This window comes from Balearica regulorum, chromosome 3 (assembly GCF_011004875.1).
Source record: "Balearica regulorum gibbericeps isolate bBalReg1 chromosome 3, bBalReg1.pri, whole genome shotgun sequence".
Taxonomy (NCBI): domain Eukaryota; kingdom Metazoa; phylum Chordata; class Aves; order Gruiformes; family Gruidae; genus Balearica; species Balearica regulorum.
In genome coordinates, this window is record NC_046186.1 from 87657355 (window position 1) to 87678539 (window position 21185).

The following is a 21185-nucleotide window of genomic DNA, read 5'->3' on the forward strand; positions in this document are numbered from 1 at the left end:
CATATGCACTGTAGGTTATTAGCAGATATTGAACAGTGAACCCCAAAAATCTGGTCCCCAGCCACTGAAGGTATTGCTATCATTACAACAGTGAAAGTATTTTCTTTAGCAATAGCTAAGTATCAGGCTGTGGCTGTGTTTGCTTTCAGCCATACGTAACTATCATCCACTACCTTTAGTGTAGGAGAGGCTCTCTTCAAGAGGATGCCATTTCCCAACTAACCACCCAGTTGACCTGTACACCTTGTAGCTGAAGCTCTCTCTAAAAATTATATCATGCATTTCTGACTGCAGGATTAGATGACCACCACAGAAGCGTTATATATGCATCGTATCCTGTTAAAATTCCTATTCTTAGTCCAGTCACAGACAGACCCACAATAAAGCATCAGCATTTCAAAAGCTATCCTATGCTGAACAATAGAGTAAATCACAAGAACAGAAAATTTGATTTCTGCTCTGTGGAAGAAGAGTTCTAATATGAAAGAACAATTGTATGAAGTCTTAAGGCTTGATTGTTTTGTATTTCACCAGCATCATCCAAAATTAATTTCAGTGATTTAACTATTATTATTATTAAGTTAGCCAGTGCCCTAGAAGGCAAGAAAAAATTTGGATCCTCTAATCTAATCCACTACCCTCTTGTCCTCCAGAGTTGGGCCAGAGTTTGCTTGCACACTGTGCACTGGAAAAGGACAGCAGTTTGATGTTTGCTCTAGCGGCTTCTTAACAGTTACTCTCCAACGCTGGTCTGCATCTCTGTATTGGCAGTGGAAACAGTGCAGAAGGACTGAGGCCAGAAGAAGACAGAAAGGAGGAACTGGGAAGAGAAAAGAAGTTTAAATTGTAGTCCAGAGTCTTTCAGCATGCTCAGCTGCAGACATAACATAGCACAAACCTGAGGAAGGAAACTAATTAGGATTCCATTAAAAAGAGGAGAAAAAAATCTTGCTGAGACCCAAGTCACATCACAATGGTCAAAGTGAAACCTTGCTCGCTAATGTAGCCTTAATTCATTTTATTTTGCAGAGACAGCAAGCTCACCATGTTGCTTCGAGAGTCCTTGGGGAATATGAACTGCCGCACCACAATGATAGCTCACATTTCAGCCGCTGCGGGGAACTACGCTGAGACGCTGTCCACCATCCAGATTGCATCACGGGTTCTCAGGATGAAGAAAAAGAAAACTAAGGTAAGACCATGTATAACTCCTTTCTTGTAATGGTGGAGGAGGGAGGAAGAAGGTCCCTATAGGATCCTTGATGGGGTAGAGCAGCATGTAACAAAATCAGTAATCAGTTCCAAAGTGCATGGGTTGTATGTACCCTATCCTAGGCAAGTGGCTTAGAGCACATAGCAGAGAGTAGAGGGGATAAACACTTCAGCTTCAGATACAGAGGAATGAGTTCAGACATATCTGCTATAGCAGGTTTGTAATCTGGCCTCATTTAATGATATAGCTGTCAGCATTTTTTTTTAGTTATGCTCTTAGAGCTAATGAGATAATAGGGAATGAAACTGCTGTAGAGTTAAAGTAAATTGGGATTAATGAAGAATTAGATTCTCTATGCTTCTCAGAGAGAGCAGGAGCAAAATAAATGCAAAGCAGTGTGTCCATTGCCAGCATTGATGCCCCTTTTATTCCCACTGCTTCTAAATACGGGTGATAGATTTTCCAAGAAGTAGAGAGAGGATGGGCTGTATCCACTGTCATGTTTTAGAGTCCTGGTTCCTTCTGTACAGTTTACAGTGTGAGTTGGGCACAACGAGTGAATTTTATGTGTTTCATTTAAATTGACAGCCTATGGATTGACAAAACCTTTTTTGTCAATGGATTGGAGAGAGGAAAGTGAAGGGATTCAGTCCACTCACCATCACGGCAGTGTGTCTCCAGAGACCTCTGAGTGCATGTTATACAATTCCACACACTGGTAGTATGATCAAATGGGGATTGTCTTCTATTTTCTGTGCCTTATTTGTGTAATGAGTTTTCTCATTCCTCTTCACACTCACACACACACAAAATCAGCAAAGCCTTTGCCAAATCTGATTTAATTGGCCAGACTCAATTAAGGGAGGGATCCTGATCCGTTTGTTCAGTACTTTTTTTTGGAAGTCTCATGATTTTGAGTGGGACACAGAGTTGGGACATTGGGTTCTCCATTGAACACTGTTGTGTGTTTGCCATAGGACTGTGGATAAGAAGCTTCAGAACTCTGTGCCTTAGTTTAGCAATTTTCCAGTTTAGATGTGACTGCGACCTTTTTGTGTATGCGCTTTGTTCAAGGAGCTGTTTACAATGCTGAAATGTCGTGCTCTCTCTCTCTCTCATATTGCAGTACACATCAAGTTCTTCTGGAGGAGAGAGCTCTTGTGAGGAGGGCAGGATGCGGAGGCCAACTCAGCTGAGGCCTTTCCATTCTAGAAATACTGTTGACCCAGACTTCCCTATTTTGCATTTGTCAAGTGATCCTGATTATTCATCCAGCAGTGAGCAGTCGTGTGACACGGTGATTTACGTTGGCCCCAATGGCACTGCCCTTTCTGATAAGGAACTGACAGATAATGAGGGTCCCCCTGACTTTGTTCCCATAGTTCCTGCTCTGCAAAAGACCAAAAACGAGGGCAGGTTGGAGGAAGTTAGTGAATCAGGGCCGAGCACATCTGAAAGAGACTGCCTGAAGTGCAACACCTTTGCAGAGCTCCAGGAGAGGCTGGATTGCATAGATGGCAGTGAAGAGACCGACAAATTTCCCTTTGAAGAGATGCCTGCTCAATTTAGCTCAGACCAGATGTCTAAGTGCTCTGTCTCAAGCCAGCTGGCAGAGCTTAGCCACTTACCAGAGTCAGATAAGGAAGACACAGTGCCAGAATGTCAGCATCCTGATAGAGAAGCCAAGGAAAATATAAATGCAACACCCAGCAAAACTAAGAGAAATCACTCCCCTGTTCCTTCTGGAGCTCTTACTAATGTTTCAACTCCTTCTTCTCCCAGGAGTGTAACAGGCAGCTCTAGTAAAGAGCTTAGCTCTTGTCAGTTAGCACACAGCACCAGCTTGCAGAGCAGCAGAGAAAGTCTCAACAGCTGTGGATTTGTGGAAGGCAAACCTCGGCCAATGGGTTCGCCCCGGCTTGGCATTGCAAGCCTCTCGAAGACATCTGAGTACAAGCCACCAACTTCTCCTTCCCAGAGGTGCAAGGTCTATACACAGAAAGGAGTCCTGCCCGGCTCCGCTCCCCCACCAGCTCCCCTGAGTAAGGATACTGGGATGATGTCTAGTGAATCTTTATTGCAGCCAGAAATCCGGACCCCACCTGTAGGCATGAGTCCTCAGATCATGAAGAAGACTGTGTCCTCCAGCAATGAGGATTTGGAAGAGACCATTCTCCATGAAGATCGGCAACAAAGCATTTCTCCAGAACCCAAGAAGGAGATTCTGAGCACCACCATGGTGACTGTGCAGCAGCCATTAGAGCTGAATGGAGAAGATGAGCTGGTGTTCACCCTTGTAGAAGAGCTAACCATTAGTGGTGTCCTTGACAACGGACGTCCAACCAGTATCATCAGTTTTAACAGTGACTGCTCTGTGCAGGCTTTGGCTTCTGGGTCTAGGCCAGTCAGTATTATCAGCAGCATATCTGAAGACCTTGAATGTTATTCCAGTGCAGCTCCTGTGTCTGAAGTCAGCATCACACAGTTCCTTCCACTTCCAAAGCTAGGCCTGGATGACAAATCCCAGGATGATGGCAGCAGGCGCTCATCTATCAGCTCATGGTTGAGTGAAATGAGCACAGGGAGTGATGGTGAACAATCGTGCCACAGCTTCATAGCCCAGGCATGCTATGGGCATGGGGAAGCAATGGCAGAACCCCCTGTCTCTGAGTTTGCAAGCACCATACAAAGTGCCAGCATGATTTGTGTAAGTGACAAACAGAAACCAGGGACTGACAACATGCTTATACTGTCAGAAATGGGGGAGGAAGCTTTCGGCAAAGCGCCACCCATCAAAGGCTGTAAAATAGCAGCTCTAGGGAAAACTACTGTCACAATCAAAAACACTGCAAGCCTCAGCAGCTGTGAAGGCTACATCCCAATGAAGACAAACATTACTGTATATCCATGCATTGCTGTTAATCCCTTCAAAGCACAAGACACTGATGATGCTGTACCGGCAGTAACTGCAGACCCGAAGGTTGCCCATCCCCATGATGGGAAAGAATCCAGTGCTAAGAAGGATATCAAATTTGAAGACCCTTGGCTGAAGAGAGAAGAAGATGTAAAAAAGGACAGCTCTGGGAGCAGTGATGGGCCAAGGCCTGACACGGCCACAGTTTCAGCCAAGCCTGAGCACAGCACAAAGCAGGCTTCAGCAGACAGGTTTAGCAGCAGCAGCGGGGATGCCTCTATCTCCCCAGGATCTGACAGTCTAAAGAGGATTGTGGATGGGTGTGAGGTGGCAGTGTCTGGCTCTGCAACCCAAAGCCCTGTTCATTCCAGTGATGGCTTGAAGAACGGCAGCCTCCCTCGCGGGCTCCCGAAGGCAAGCAAGCTGGAGGAGCCTGACAGTCACCTCCATCCTACTGCCACTGACACCAGCGGAGTCAGCTCTCCTGCCCTCCCACAGTTTTCTAAGACTAGCCTTGACAAGAAAATGGCTTCTCCCAAACACTGTGTCCTCACTCGTCCCAAAGGGACCCCTCCTCTGCCACCGGTGAGAAAGTCAAGCTTGGATCAGAAGAACAGAGCCAGCCCCCAGCACAGTGCAGCCAGCAGCACCACGAGCAGTCCCTCCAGCCAGCCCGGGTCCTTCCTGGCCAGCTTCCCCGAGGAGCTGAATGCCAAACAGAAGGGCCCTGGCATCGACAGCAGTGGCAACAACAGCAGCAGCAAGCTCTTCAGTGCCAAACTGGAGCAGCTCGCCAGCAGGACCAACTCCCTCGGGAGGTCCACAGGAAGCCACTATGAGTGTTTGTCGCTGGAAAGAGCGGAAAGCTTGTCCTCTGTGAGTTCCAAAATGAGCCCTGGCAAAGACACCACCATGCCTAGGGCCGGAAGGAGCCTCAGCCGCAGCGTCATGTCCTCACCTACCAACTCAGGCCTCTCCCAGTCAGCAGGTGCCTCCCCGAAAGCCAGCCAGTCGAAGATCTCTGCGGTCAGCAAGCTCCTGCTGGCGAGTCCCAAGGCCCGCAGCCTGTCTGCCTCTGCCACCAAAACGCTCAGCTTCTCCACCAAGTCTCTGCCCCAGTCCATTGGGCAGAGCTCCAGTTTGCCTCCGAGTGGGAAGAACATGTCCTGGTCAACCCAGTCCCTCAGCAGAACCCGGGGCTCCAGCCTTGCTTCCAAATTGCCCCTTCGGGCTGTCAACGGGCGGATTTCAGAGCTGCTCCAAGGGAGCGCCAGTGCCAGAGGCTTACAGCCGCGGGGAAGCTCAGAGGCAGATGAGCGCGGGGGCCTTCCGGGAGATGAGAAGCCAGCTGTTCACATGCTGCCTTCACCTTACAGCAAGATCACCCCTCCTCGGAAACCTCACCGCTGCAGCAGTGGTCACGGAAGCGACAACAGCAGTGTCCTGAGTGGGGAGCTGCCCCCTGCCATGGGGAAAACAGCCCTCTTCTACCACAGTGGGGGGAGCAGCGGCTATGAGAGCATGATGAGGGACAGCGAGGCGACGGGGAGTGCCTCTTCAGCACAAGACTCCATGAGTGAGAACAGCAGCTCTGCGAGCGGCAGGTGCCGAAGTCTCAAAAATCCAAAGAAACGATCAAATGCAGGTAAGCTTGCGGTGGTGTGAGAGAGGGACACAGACCAAAGCAGCTAACTACATGGTAGCGAGACTAGCCCTAACGGTGAGCTAATTCAGTACCAACTCTATCTCTTAGCAGAGAAGCGAGGCCAGGATAAGTGTCCTAGGCTCCGAGGTTCTTCATTTTGCAACATGCACAAATCCTGTGTGGTTGCATTGCCTTTGCAGTGGAGTCTCCCTGTCACCCACTTCACTTAGCTTTACTTCACATGAACAGAAGAACGTTTATCCCTAAAACTGGTTAGTATTGCCAACTGCAGCCACATTCAAGTATTTATTTATACAAATATTAGTCTGATTTCATTCCAGAAAGATGCCTTTGTGAAGCAGTGAAATGTAACTGTTATTCTTAAGCACTTTGTGCACAGACTCCCCTCTTGGTATGCATATTTCACCAGCACAAGACCGGAGTCTTGCTGAATAGTGATATCTGTTGATATCTGAGCCCACTTTTCCTCCTTGTGTGCTCTGGATGTCCAAAGGTGCAAGATGCCCTGCAGCTGAAACCACCATTGAATTCCTTCTTTCCCCCTAGAAGATGGAACAAAGTTGTGCCCATGCCCCTTGAAATATGTTATCCTGCCTCTGAGACTCTGGGTTTTTAACTTTTGAATTATGAGTCCTTCATTTCCCAGTAATTTATTGAAACAAAAAATTATATTAATAATAATATATGGGAACTACAGCTCTGAAGCACTTGCAAATCTGAACCCTTTTCAGTGATCATAGAAAGGATCAGAGAGACTTAATCTTTGTTCAGATATAATCCCCAGTAGCTTTCACACTACATTAGGACTTCTTAATTAGATGGCAAGAGTCTCCTGGGTCATACCAAGACTCTGTGCAGTTGCAACTGATACATCTTCCCACCAGAACAAGCTTCAAAAAATTGCAGGACAGGGGTGGGGAACATCCATCAGCTGGTCAGCTCATCTTTTTTCCTGGGTGCTGTTTTTCCAACCTGAATTGTGAGTCCTGCCTAACCTACTTTTGAAAAAAACACACACATTGGCATTGGAACTGGTGTGCACAGGTATGTGAAGTATCAGTGGCTACTTATCCTACAGTAGCACTGGCTGTCCAAAATGTGTTATTCTCATAGAGTTCCTAATTCACCAGCCATTCCCATTGCTGGGATACTCACCTCTGGGATTCATTTGCAGTGAACTGAGTAATGCATAACTCTCCTTTTCTTTATGCTTTTGACTGTGGCAACAGGAAGAACATGTGCAGAAGAGATGTGAATACAATAGATACCACTATTAAAACCATATCCATAAGGGCATGGTTTATTGTACCTATTCAGAGGATGCATCTGAAAGTGATGGCTCTACACAGTGCAAGCACAGACCAAGTGATGAAATAATCTTTCTGAAGTTAACTTTGCCTCCTATGAGAAAACCTCTTTCCTATCCCTTCAGTTTATGTGGCAATAAATTGATTTTCCTCTTGTCTGGAAGACACACCTGGAGAGAAAAGGTTTTTCCATGGTCTAGCCAGCTTTGGCCTACCTGGCAGAGCAGTGGTGCTGGTTTGTTGTGCTGCACAGATCTGCAAAGGCAGTGAGTGAGGGGGCAAGCAGGAACCTTTCCTTAGCGGGAAACATGGAGAATCTAAACTTCACTGCTTTTTTACAGCTGGATAACATCTGACCTGTGTTCTTCACCAAATACAGCTTTTTTGCTCACTGACAGATTAATCTCTTTATTCTAATTTTTTGTGTGGTTTAGTTCTTCTCTCCCTGGTCAGGAACATTGCAGATATCTAGCTGTTGCTGGACCTGAATCTCTGGGGTGGTGGGTTTTCAGTGGAGGGCCTGTGTCCCTGAAAGATGCCTGCCGGGTAGGCTCAGCTCTAGCCTGGCACGTTGACCTCCCTCAAAGTACTTTGCAAAGCTTCTCTCTTAATTCAGCCTGTCACCTGACGTGGAAGGATTCTAAGTGTGTTATTTCTGATACTTTTGCGAGTGCTTCCCTATATCTGCAAGTAATTCTTGTATTGTTTTGAATGAGTTTTATCTGTGTATAAGCACAACCAGGGATTTTATGCAAAATAAAATATAAATAAATATCTTTACTGCCTTCCCTATCTTTAGCAGCAAACCACTGCCCAGAAATTAATAAAGCTTCACTTTCTTATAACCCAGCTCCTGTTTGCATTTGGTCCTGCAGCAGTGAAATCATAATTCTGGTTTGATGTGTTTGATAATAGTATAATTTTTCACTTGTCAGCAGATTTATGATGGCATAAAACCAGGATTATGACTTCAATGCAGGAGAACATGAAGGAGGAACTGAGATATAAGGGAGAACAGAGCTGTTCACAAATACATTTTTATTGCATAATAAACAACAAAAAAAAAAAAGCAAAGATTTGCAATCTTTCATCTTGTGTAATACCTCCTTTCTATAGGTCTGTTCTAGTGTGGATGTTCTCTCTTAAGGAACACTTTTTAATGAAGAAGATAGCAGACAAAGGTTCTGAGCTCTTAAAAGACAGATATTATTTTAATACATAGTGTCAAGAGCATTGGACTTTTCCTGATTTGCGGTCACAGATCCACTGTGCTGTAATGGATATGGCACTATAGATATGCTCATTTCAGGTCAGGCAACCTTGTCCACTTTATTTACGATTATTATTAACAGAAATGCTAGCTGTCAGACACGATCAACATGAATCAGCCCAAGGCCCCTGTAAGAGGAGCTATAAAGAGTCTTTAAGAGAATCACCAGCAACCCTGTCAGATCTCACAATTACTTTTGAAGTTCTGACACATTGAAGAGACATCATTTTTTTCTTGAGATTAAGCTCTTGTCTTTCAGTGCTCTTAAGTGCATTATTTGTATGTGTAGGTGCTTCTGCCCTGGATGTCATACATGAAGTATCAGACCTACACTGACAGCTTTTGAAAGCTAAAGCTAGTTCATATCCTTCAACGTTAGCCTTAGGTTAAATTTTGGGCTCTGCCTGGGTACCTGTGCATTTCATGGACAGCCCAGTCCTGTGTGTACCAAATTAAAAGAAAAAAATATTTGCCTCTTGCATTCTGGTACCTATTGAAAAATCACATGTTTACATCATGAAACACATAAGCCTTTCCCCCGAAGCTGACCTATCCATTTAATAAACATTCCCATCTTTCTAGCATTTAACATTGCTCCTATAACATCATGTCAGCATATATTGCCCCAAAGTGACTGCTTGTGGCAGAAACAGAACTATTTAGCCCTGATCTACAGCTGTACATTTCAAAGCTTTGTACAGCTGCTCTTTAACCCACCCTGTGGTGTAAGTGTTGTTCCAGACCCTATTTATCGATGGAGAAATGAAGGCAGATACTGACTTGACCGACACCTACAGCCGAGAGGCAGATCCAGGGTTAAATTGCAGGCACCCTTGACTCCTAACCTCAACTGACTTGGCCGCACACATTCCCTTGCCCTTGCTGAGCAGTGGAAAGGAGGGTTTCATTTGGTATTTTCGTTTTGTGGCAGGCCCTTCCTCCCTCTCTGCCCACAAGCATCTGTGCAACTATGTTTTTACTGATTCTTTGATCACTCCATTAGCCTTTCCCCTGTAAGAAACAATTGGCATCTCAGCAATATTGCTGGCTCTGGCTCTCATCTCTCTTGGGTAGACAGTATGCCCTGAGCAGGGCACTGAAGTGTGAGGGCATAGTTTATACAGGCGTCACTAGCACCATTTATATATTATTTTTTAATTCCTCAGGAATTTCAAGTGCAATGGCCCAGTGCTGCTCCATGGAAAGGCAATGATAAGGGTGCTTTTATAATATTTACTCCTCTGTGTGATTATGAAATCCATTGTGGCTGAACTCCATTTTACCAAAGCCATATGTGTATTCTGGGAACACAACAGGTATGAGAGGGAGGCAGGCAGGGTGGCAGATTAGGACTTGCAAGATCTATGTTGTATTCTCTGGTGTGCTGCTGGTTCGCTGTATCACCTTGGGCAACTCGTGTAATTTCTGTGTTCCTTGGTTACCAGCTCATAAAACTAGATAATGGTGTTGCGACAAAAGTAACAGCAGGATCCTTAGATCAGAAGTGTTACCTACCTGCCTTCTGCTTTTCTGCTTTTGTTTGTTAGCATCTTTTCCCTAGTTTGGTTTGGTTGTATGTGGGAATTACTCTAAAACAATTCTCAGTGCAAAGCATGACTGGATGGTTTCAGAGCTGCAGCTTTGGTGCTAGCTGCAGGTCCTGCCCACTGTGAGCTGACAGCAAGGCAAGAGCCCCGGGCTCTACTGAGGTTTACCCGGTACAGCCAGGCCCTGTTTGCGTTCTCATGTAAGGTGCATGAATACCTTGTTTCTGCCTTTTACCACCTTCTCCTACAGATGTTATTTACGGTTCCTGCCCCTTACAATGTTTCAGAGCTGCCAGACCTGTAAGGAGACCTTCCCTAGGGACAGCACAACGGGAGGTTCTCTGAGAAGAGGCTTTCCATGGAGACCACTGAGACCTTCCTAAGGCTGTTTTCTTTCCTGTTCCCTGTGGGTGTAGGATTGAGTGCCTAAGAGAGTCCCCATCCGATATGACATCCAGTTAGACCTAAGGGCTACAGTCTATCACTGCTTGCGGTACTCTGCTGAGATGGGATGGACCTCTGCCAAGGAATATGTCTCCTTTGATTTCTCTAGTTGACGTTTTTTGGAGATGAGTCTGAGTCTGGGGCTTTGCTGGTGCTGGTGCCAGCAGGGTGAAACACTCAGGGCAGTGCTCCGTGGCCCAAGCAGGCCTGGTGGAGCAGCAGGTGTGCAGCAGCCACCGTAATGCACTGGTGGGGACAGCTGCCTGCCGGCTAGTGTGCACGGACCCACTCACAGGGGCAAAGACCCAGGACTCGGGCAGGGGAAGAAGATGTGACCCCCGTGGCAAGGAAGATGACTGCTGAAGAGTTGAGGCTTAGGGGGGAAAGTCCTTACGTGTAAAGTGCTTTCAAGTTGTGTCAGTCTGGGCCAGTTCAGCCCTCCTGAATGTTGAGTGTCAGTGAGCATCAGAAAACAGAAATCTAAGGGATGCTATTGATAGTAAGGCCAAGTCTGGGCAAGACTGGGGGAAAATCAAGGTTTCCAAATGCTGACTACCTGAAGTTGAGACCTGTGGCCTGAATTGCAGTTGTGTATATACCCTGCTCTTGTTGGTCCAGGACAGGTCTGGCGTGCGTGTATGTGTGTGTGTGTTTGTGCACATGCTTTAATCTTCTTTGCATGAGGAACCTATCTGACTATAGATAATTAAAGATTCCTGCTGCAGCATTTTATGGCTTTTGCAGTAAAGTTTCATGACTCCTTGCGGCTCTTTCTCAGTACTGAGTTTCACCACCAACACAGAGCAAATTGCTACATGATTTTAAACACTTTAATAAAAAGACAGGCTGTTAAGACACGACGATAATTATCTACAATTAGAGTCCCTTTTTTCTCTCTTACTTGTGTGCTCTGGGTTTCACTGGTGGGATGGTGGTAGAGATTTAGAGGTTCCTGGAAAGCCTTGAAAACTCCATATTTGAATATATTCACTCTCTGGAAGCACTTAGCCCTGCCTACGAAAGCAGCAGAAAAAGCCAGAGGTTGAACCTGCGGGCTGTAAATTATGAAAGTCCATCTCCAACCAATATTGCAAAGCATCACATTTTGAAACGTGGCCAAAATGATAATGATGAAACAAAAGACCAACCAAAAGAGTCTGAGCTTTTCTTGTTGAATCCAAGTGAAAAGGAATTTGGTTCATGTTTAGACTACCTAAGGCACAGTGTGGGGAGCTGAAAATTGCTCTTTGTATCACAAAGCCTTAGGGCATCTCCAGCGTTTCTACTTTAACTTGCTTACAAGTGATGGTAGCTAATTGATATCCTGCATTATACCTTTACCATGACAAAGGATGGTTAGAATTATACAGCAAAAAGCTGTTTGCGTGCAGGTGACCACTGTATGCATGTGACTGCTGGCTGGACAGCCCTGGGGGGAGCAGAGGGAGGGGAAGTATGGGCTTCAGCTCCAATTTTTTTTTGTTCATTAAAACAACAGCATTGATTTTCCCAGGTCAAAGCCAGGCCATTTCATGCAGCAAATCTATGTTGAAAGGGATCAGAGTAATCATTTTTTACACGCTTGACTACTGCATGCCAGGACTGAGCTTTCAGCCACATGAACGTAGGAATGATTTAATAGAGGAAATGGCAGCAGGCTATTGTGCACGGTGAAGGCTCCATGTAACATGCATGACTGAGTCGCACACCATTAGGCTGGGTGTAAATAAAGCCTGCTCCTGACACTGCCACAGAATTAGCTCACTGGAATGCCTCCGCCACTGTCCTGTTGGGAGCTAATGCTCTGGCTGCAGAGCCCCTTCCCCCTCTGCTCTCTGCCATTGCTGCCCAAGTGACTGGCGCAGCTATTTAGTGCAGTACTGTAGTAACAATAACCAACTCCTTACATAATGCCACAATGCTGACAAATACCTGTTAGACCAAAATCCAGCCCAAAGTGAGATAAATATTTGGAAGAGACTCTGGTCGGTTTTTGCTAGGGATCGTGGATGCTGAAAACTCTCCCCCGCCCTGTGATGTGCATCTTCCCACCTCCCAGATTACTTGTCAACCTGGCACACTGCAGGAGGGCTGCTTCCTGATCTGGTTTCAGGAGTGCTCATTCACCAGCTCTATACTGGCCTGAAAAGCTCCTTTTAAAGTGAGACGGTAATTCAGGAAGCACGGTTAAGAAATGAACTGGGTGGAGTAGGCTATACCTCAGCATGTTCCTTGTACCAGTACAGAGGAAACGTATCTAGTATAGGTATAGATGGAAGATTATAAACAAGGGTTGCTTTATTCCTATCTACAGCAAGCAGTGATTTCTAGCCTCAAGTGTCCTTGTACTTCTTATTGATTCACAACAGCAGGATTGCATAGAAGTCAACACAGAATACGGCCTGAATTATTTTACAGTGAGGTGGACTTAGAAGATTTTCTTCTGAATGATGGATCCTGTCAGTGTTTTGTATTCCAGGTGTTCAGGTGCAACATGGTCTTTCCTATGTAATCTGAGTTGCCAGGATGAGCAAATGCTGTTTACATTTTCTGGCAATAAATGCCTGGATTCTTTGGTGTTTGGAGTACTGACCTCAAGATGGGAACTCTAAATACTTCTGGTGAAGTCTCCACACCATCAGAGGGGCTTTCCACTTGAAAGCATTGGCAATGCCTTCAGTAATCAGGAGGGGAACTGTGCAAACTGTATGAAAATCCAAAGAGTGAATAACTATGTGCTCTGCACTGGGGAAAGTGCACTATGAAACTAGGAGAAAAGTCAAAGGAATGGGGAGGAGTTGGTTCAGTCATGGACAATTGCCCATGAGGGCAGATCCCATTAGTAAGTGGGAATGAGAGGAGAAGTAGGCATGGCCTTTTCAACTCAAGCAAAGCAGGAGCCCCGTTGTTAGATAGTGAGGAGCAGCAGGGAAACAGAACAGATATCTTTACCTGCAAGCAGTTTGATGCTACATTTGAGGTTGATGCTATTGCTACTGGAAACACAGTATTTCTTGGAAATGAAGCCACAGAAGGAATGGTGGGAGCTTAGGGGTACTGCTCTACTTAGCTGGAATTGCTTTTTGTAATCGTCTTGAATTTGGATGGACTGTCTACTGAGAAAAACCAAAATGCTGAACAACAGATTCTGTACAGAAGGACAATTTTACCTCCCATAAAATTAAATGCAGTGGGGAATAGCTTTGGCTCCACATCCTACCTTTGAGCACACACTATAAACTTCCAAAATTATGATATATCAAGTTACAGTTTAATTTTCTGTTTGAAACACCTTGAAATTTCTGGGACGCCCCATTCAGATGTATCCTGCTTTGAAGAGATATGCGTCACACTTCCTTTCATGAAGATTTTGCATTTATATTTTTTGACTTGACTTTTTTCACAGAAAAGATGCTCAGTCTGGAATGTGTGCTTGGAAAGCAATCTAAGGGGAACACTCCAAAATATACAGTACTTAAGCAAAACCAGACCTCTTGGGGTTTCTGCCCTGGTCAACGCATACTTTTATGAGCACACATCCTCATGCAGTTGGGCAATTTTGCTGAGGTCAGTGAGTCTTCTTATCCTTAAAGTTACCCTTACATACCTAGTTGGCTTGGTCTGTGTTTCTAATACCTTAAGGCTTCTCTGGACTTATCTTTGCTGAAGTATGTTGTAGCTTCAGTGCCAGTCTTCAGTCAGACCTATTTTCAGACTGCACACCTTCACTGCTGTGTTACTCCCTTTATCTTAATTTTAATCTAGCCAAACCTTAACCTATAGCTCAAGGTAGAGCAACAGATCTGTTGTGAAAGCGAATCTTGTGTTCTGGACAGGGCTCACACTCCCCCAGTCCCAGCCAGTGGGGCAGAGTCAGGAGGGACCTGCTGAGAGCTGCTCCTGCTGAGTTGCCGGGCTGCCCACTGTCTTCCTAAGATGTGTGTGGGGAAGTAGAGGAGTGATGCGTTGTAATTTCTACGAAGCATTTTATTTATTATACAGTCAAACTTTATGAGATCCTAACCCCATCAAGTGCTACCAATAAATTTGGGACTTCAGATGGGTATTTGCTATGTAAGTGGAAACCTGTATTCATTTTAACAATTTAATTGTTGTGTCTGAATGTTGACACGGATGACCAAGCTGTCAACTGCTTTGTGACACTCACCCTGACGCTCTGCTTTGGCTGTATCTCCTTACTGATCCCAATTAAGGTGAAATGAGAAAAAAAAAGAGGCTAAATGGAGAGGTCAGTGGCAAGGGTCTCCTGTTAAAAGTCACAATTATTTTCTGTACCTGGACTAATAAACAGCCTATTAATTAGTGCATGCTTAGAATAAACTAGATTCCATTTTGCCTCACTGCAAAGATGCAAGAGTTCTTTCATTTCATTTCTCCCCAAAACGCTGTAAACCTCAGATGAATCATCCTGAGTCAGCATTCAAGGCTCAGATGAAAAGACATCCCTCTTCCTTCTCTGCCGCACACGCAGATGTACCCACTGTAATGGGGCAGGGAGACCTGCGCGGGCGTCCCAAAGGGGCCCCTGTGTGGACAGCGGTGAGTCTGCCCGCCTCGGGCGGCTCGGCCCTGCCACATTGCCCTGGTGTGCCGAGAGCCAGCAACCTCGCTTTGTTGTGATAACCCACAGGCTATCCAGGCGCAAGCTCTGACTAGAAAAACATAATGAGCTCATGTTAGCATGTCTCCTGCCGCTACTGTCTCCTCCGCTGCCTCTCCACTGAGTGGTAAGCGCTATTAGCCAGAGCCTCAGGTTGGAGCCCTCCTTCTAGACCGCAGGCTTCTGTTTCTCATTGAGGCAAATGGATATGAATGGGAACTAAATGCAAAAGATGAATCGGAGCCATCCACCTGCATTCCCAGAGTGTCTCGAACCTGGACTTTGGCTCTGGTCAGAGACACAGTTTATCCAGTGGGGATGGTCTAAAGGTGCCCCATTACACTAGACGGTGGTGTTAACAGACACGGTGGGGAAAAAAGAAAGAGGGAAGAAAAAAGGAAGACAATCAAACATCACAGAAAAAGCCACTGCCTTAGTCATATTTCAGCCATGCATGGGAGAGCTGGACAGAAGGAATTTCCAGTCTGCTCAGCTGCTTCGTTGAAATGCTGGAGCTAGTCTGTAGGAATGGCATGAAAGTAGACGTGACCATCAATGCGAGGCACAAAGTAAAAAGAATTAGCAGCACTTGGCTGCATTACACAGGAGGTCAGATCTGATGCTTGTCAGTGTTGCTGGGTCTAAAAGTTGATGAGCAGCAAAGATTGCTTTTATACATTTGAAAGACTGCTCCTGTGAGACATCATGGCCAAAAGCCTAAAAAGTATTTTTAGAAGTATTTAATGCTTAAATCCTTTTGGTCTTGAGTGACACTAGGGATGTAGTCAGTGCTTTTCACACCTAAGCAAGTGGAGGGCTCCTTTCCCAGGAGGGGCTGAGCCCGTTGCAGGATCTGTCCCTGCATATAATAAAATTTAACCGTCACCCTGTTCTCACCTCCCTTCAAGTACACAGCTGTTGTCACCATTTGGTTGCCTTTCCTTAGCATCACTGACAAGAGTCACCCTTAGCATTGCAGTTTGTTGGGGTCTTCCCAAACTTTGTCTCTCTCATTGTCACTTTTTAGCTATGGTAATGGATCAGATCTTGCTTTTCCTTTTATCAAGATCTGATTCTTGTCTTGATCAGACATTTTAATCTAGAGCTTAACTGAAATGCATTCAAGGTCACTGAATGCTGACATTGACTTCCAGTTGCTGATGCAATAGGTCTAAAATAACTCCTACTTGCTAGTATTTATAATCATAGAATCATAGATTCATAGAATCATAGAATCATGGAATGGTTTGGGTTGGAAGGACCTTAAAGGTTACCTAGTTCTAGCCGCCCTCCCATGGGCAGGGACACCCTCCACCAGACTAGGTTGCCCAAAGCCCCATCCAACCTGGCCTTGAACACTGCCAGGGATGGGGCATCCACAGCTTCTCTGGGCAACCTGTTCCAGTGCCTCACCACCCTCACAGTGAAGAATTTTTTCCTAATATCTAATCTAAAACTACCCTCCATCAGTTTAAAGCCATTACCCCTTGTCAGGTCACTACCTGCCCTTGTAAACAGTCCCTCTCCAGCTTTCCTGTAGGCCCCATTCAGGTACTGGAAGGCTGCTAGAAGGTCTCCCTGGAGCCTTCTCTTCTCCAGGCTGAACAACCCCAACTCTCTCAGCCTGTCCTCACAGGAGAGGTGCTCCAGCCCTCTGATCTTCGTGGCCCTCCTCTGGACTCGTAAGGCTTCATTTCTTCTAGCATGGGCTCCTTTGCAGGCAACAGTTTGAGTAGTAACACAAGTATGATAGGTGTCACGGGATGGGCAGCCTCAGGCTATTTGGTATAAAGGGGCCTTGTAGAGCTCCCTGTCTATCCACCTTGGCTGTGCTCTCCTTTTCTTGCATAGAGTTATCTATCTATCTCAGACGCATTCACATAAAAGCTCTGTAGGCTTGGCTTTCCAGCTAGACAGCAAGGTAGACCGTTCTCATCCATTTTAGATCTAGTGTTTACAGGTTAATTACTGGTTACTAACTGCTGGTTTCTAGCACAGACTGTTGCACTTGGAAATCAATGGGATAAGATGTGATAGTTCGCAAAGTCACCAGAGAAACAGACTTCTATGAACGAAACTAGACAATTCTTTATTACTTGCAAATCAAAAAACTAGGCAATCAATAGATATTTTTGGGTTTGGTGGTTTGTTGTTGGGTTTTGGGGTTTTTTTTAGTTTTCATTGAAGCATCAAGTTGGCAGACATATTGAAGCTATTTATATTCAAGTTTCAATAAATGTAGTGTTTGAGATTCCTCTAAATGATTTTATTTTGTTTTTAAAATAAAATCTGCATGATCATTCTGCATCCCTTCCCTGCTGGCATCAGTTTTGTTCTTGCAGCCAAGAGAGTCAGTTAATAGTTTCATTCAAACTCGCTGGCTCCGGCTTTTATTTTCTGTTTCTCCCATGCCTTCTATTCCTGCTGTCTCCTAGGGGAGATCCTGCAGGATTTGTCAGCTACAAACCTTTTTTTTTTTTTTTTTTTTTTTTTAAACCCCGCCATTGCCCTGATTCTACTAAACCAAGCACGGAAATGTAACCAGTTGTTTTTCTTTTTTGTGCGTGTCTGTTCTTTCTCCCAACAAACCGTATTCTCAACTTCCGTACAACTGCCATCAGGCCAGTGGCGTATTTTTTTCTCCCTTGCTTTACCTTAGACCCTGACTTGGCAACTCACGTGGCATATGCTTTCCATATGGCATAGGCTTTATCAACCATGGTACATTTTCAGCTATTGCAGTGCTCCCATGCGCTGTGCTGGTGTTACAAAGCAGAGTGGGTATGCACGAGCACCGGTGTTGAAGCAGACACAGTGACTAACCCTTCTGCCAGCCTGTCATTCTTGCTGCTTTCTTGCCCATCACCAGTGCTGCAGTAAGTGCGTAAGTGGGAAATGTTTTAGGGGAAGATTCTGCTGAACAGAGACAAGGCTAATGCAACTCTGATGGCAACCACCAAGCTTGGGTGTACTTACTGCAAGCGTTTTGTCCTCTCTAGTGTTTTTATGGCTCTAGCCAGCCTACAGTGGTGTTATGCAAAGGACTAGGTGGTCGTATATTGGCGCTCAACTCCAGCATAGTAAAAGAACTTGGCTATCAAAGTGCTTTTGTGCTGTGATGATTGATTAAAAAAAAAACAAAACAAAACCACAACTCACTTGGAGATGGTCTATGCAGAAGCTGGCTAATGCTTATCCTTAGACTGTAAGACCCAGCACCGGGAAAGAGATAGGAAAGCAAAGCTAGACCAGTTCCAACCTGCCACTCTGGCCCTTCGTTGGCATATGTGTACACACCGAGACCTGAGCAAAGGGAAGCAGGCCCAAGCTCTGGAAACTTTAGAGTACATATGTCCTCTGAGGATCAAATCCTGGAGTCAGGCACCAAAGAACATGTGAGGATCTGACTCATGGTGAGTGGATACAGTACATCGCAGCTACAGCTCACCCCACCTTCCATGGCTTTTCGCTCCCTGGGTTTCCGCTCCATTTTCTTCTGTGTAAGAAGGCTGAATATATATTATATATATAATATATATATAATTTGTAGACATCTCTGTAGATGGAGCACAAAGGAGAGGCAATAAATGTGCTAACATGAAATGGCAATTTCTGCATTTGTAGGTTCACAGAGACGGAGGCTTATTCCAGCTTTATCACTTGATACCACTTCCCCAGCAAGGAAGCCTGCCAACAGCCCTGGGGTCCGCTGGGTGGATGGGCCCCTGCGAAGTGGGCAGAGGGGGCTGGGGGAGCCCTTTGAGATCAAAGTCTATGAGATAGATGATGTGGAGAGGCTCCAGCGGCGACGAGGTGGGGACAGCAAGGTGAGTGCAATCCATGTAATGTCTCCCTCCTCCTGGAGGGTGTAAGATGGGGAATTCAGTTTATGCAGTCAGAAATGTATAGTATTGTATATGGTTAATTCAACAGGCAGCAAAAGCTATTATCTCATCTAAGAGCAGTTAGGACTTAAAAGTTATGCCTTTTTCCTTAACAGCTAACAGACATTGGTACCTTGCATTTTTGCCCCTTGTTTATAGTCTTGGTGGTTCCTGTGTTTCAGCATCTCTTCACATCTGTCTTTCATGGCAGCAATGGTTCCTCAAGTGCTTTGATGGTGTTTTCAGGATAGCTAATGTCTCCTCTCTAACAGAGTTGTTCCTGCCAACCTCGGGCTTCCAAATTTACAAAAAGATCAGGAAATTGTAAAGGTATGGTTGGGAAGAGTGAAGTTAGTGGAATAGCACCAGTTTTAGAGTAACTGTGGATATAGATTTTATTATTATTTTAAAGCACTTTTTCTTCCTAGTACCTGTCGCTTGGTTAAGTTGTTTGTGATGAAGTTCTCTGATACGATTTTGTATGGAGAAAAACGTCACTTGTTGGGATGTGGTTTCCACTGCACTTCACCCACACAGCAGATTTCTCTACAGAGCAAAAGGCAGAAAGAATAGTGTTGAGACCTTCACACAGACCAGGACAGTTCTGGTATTGGGAGTGCTCCCATGCTAGCAAGGGTAGCACAGCCCTCACCGTAGGCTCGCTTACTGCACATTTTGATGGCTGCCACTAAGAAGTCATGGAAGGCCAGGCTCGGTGTCTCCAGACAGCACTGCACCCTGTGCTGTTACTATGCCTCATATCTTTACAGAAAATATATCTTCTTTATTAATGATTGTGAATTACTAGAGCTTTTCATAACATATTCCCTTTGTTTAAGGATGTATTAAATTTGATATTGCTACCAGTTTTCTTATTTTATGACTACTGCATTTCTTATGTGCCAAGCACAGAGATATATTTAGGATTTTAATGCAGCAAGCAATGGATTTCCTTCTCCCAAGAGCTTAGATTTTCTTAGCCAAACTTCTGGTGACAAAAACCAGAAATGTTTTGCTGCAGTTAATCTGATTTCAAGATGCTGCCTGTTATTAATTATTATGGTTTATTATTAACTATCATTGCAAAGTCTCCAAAGCACACTGATGGAAAACATCAAAACCAAACAATAGCAATAAAACAGATGATAGATTATTTCATGGAGTAATTCATATGCTTCCCGAGTAAATGGCTCATTGTCAGTATTATTGATTGAATGATCATTGACTGAATGGATCTGGGTATTTCTTCTCATCTTCACCTATACCTTCCCTGCTCCTTTTTCCTGGTTGGCAGGAGGTGATATGTTTCAATGCCAAACTGAAAATCCTGGAGCATCGCCAGCAGAGAATTGCTGAGGTCAAGGCCAAGTATGAGTGGTTAATGAGAGAACTGGAGGTGACCAAACAGTACCTGATGCTGGATCCTAATAAATGGCTAAGTGAATGTAAGGACATTGTTTTATTGCCTGGACTCGTAGGTGTCCTTTGGTTTATTTCATGGGGTGGGATGGAGGGGAGCAGAAATGTTGGCTAAGAATGAGATGTGAGCTACTGTGTTTGTAAACTAAAATGAACTGACATAGGACCTAAGGGCAAGTTTTAGATTGACTGTATTTCTAGAACTAGTCCCTATAATTCTTATTAAATGTCGACAGTAGAACTGAACAATCTTTTTGCCTGAGAGCTGAATGTTGAAATGGTACAGCGTTGTAGTGGTGAATATCGCCATTGGTAGATTAACGTTCACGCGTTTCAGTCCACAGCTCCCGAAAATGAGATTTTTTTTTTTTTGGCCTCAGATCACTCAGACATATGAGCAATATTATAAATCTGCTCTTCTACCACAAAATAACACTGTGGAGCAAACGTGTCCCTTGGCACCAGTGGGATTACATGAAAAATGAATTTGGCCCATTTTTTATAACTATAGATGTGTAAAGTTCAGAGAGCTTAAAGGGCATTCACATTCAAATGAAGAAGGACCTCAAGATCTCAAAGGAAAAAAGATAAAGAGTACTGCAGTAATTGTACAACATTTTTTAGTATTAGCAAGCAGATGAGTTCATATCAAAGAGTTCTAGGGGAAAAAAAAAAGATTTTCAATTTATTTAGGATAATTCTAGGTGGCAAACAGAGGTCGACTGGTGCATTCTCTTAAAGCATCCTAACTCTTCTTTTGACAGCTGCCATAAGTTAACACTACATTATTGGTACATCCTGCAAAACAACCACAGTATATGTTTCAGGAACACTACTAAGGAAGAGAGGTAAAAAAGACAGATTTAAAGGGAGCAGAGAATTTGCCATACATTGCCATCC

At 44.7% G+C, this 21185-nt stretch overlaps 1 protein-coding gene across 1 annotated transcript in view; it reads left to right on the forward strand.

Annotated features, from left to right (window-relative positions):
- The window catches only part of KIF26B (kinesin family member 26B), a 302521-nt gene that overhangs the window by 273562 nt on the left and 7774 nt on the right, over positions 1 to 21185 (forward strand). The window contains exons 11-14 of the mRNA XM_075748827.1: positions 1030 to 1192; positions 2340 to 5772; positions 18607 to 18809; positions 20161 to 20311. Of these exons, the coding sequence (XP_075604942.1) occupies positions 1030 to 1192; positions 2340 to 5772; positions 18607 to 18809; positions 20161 to 20311 (3950 nt within the window). The remainder of the gene's footprint in view (positions 1 to 1029; positions 1193 to 2339; positions 5773 to 18606; positions 18810 to 20160; positions 20312 to 21185) is intronic.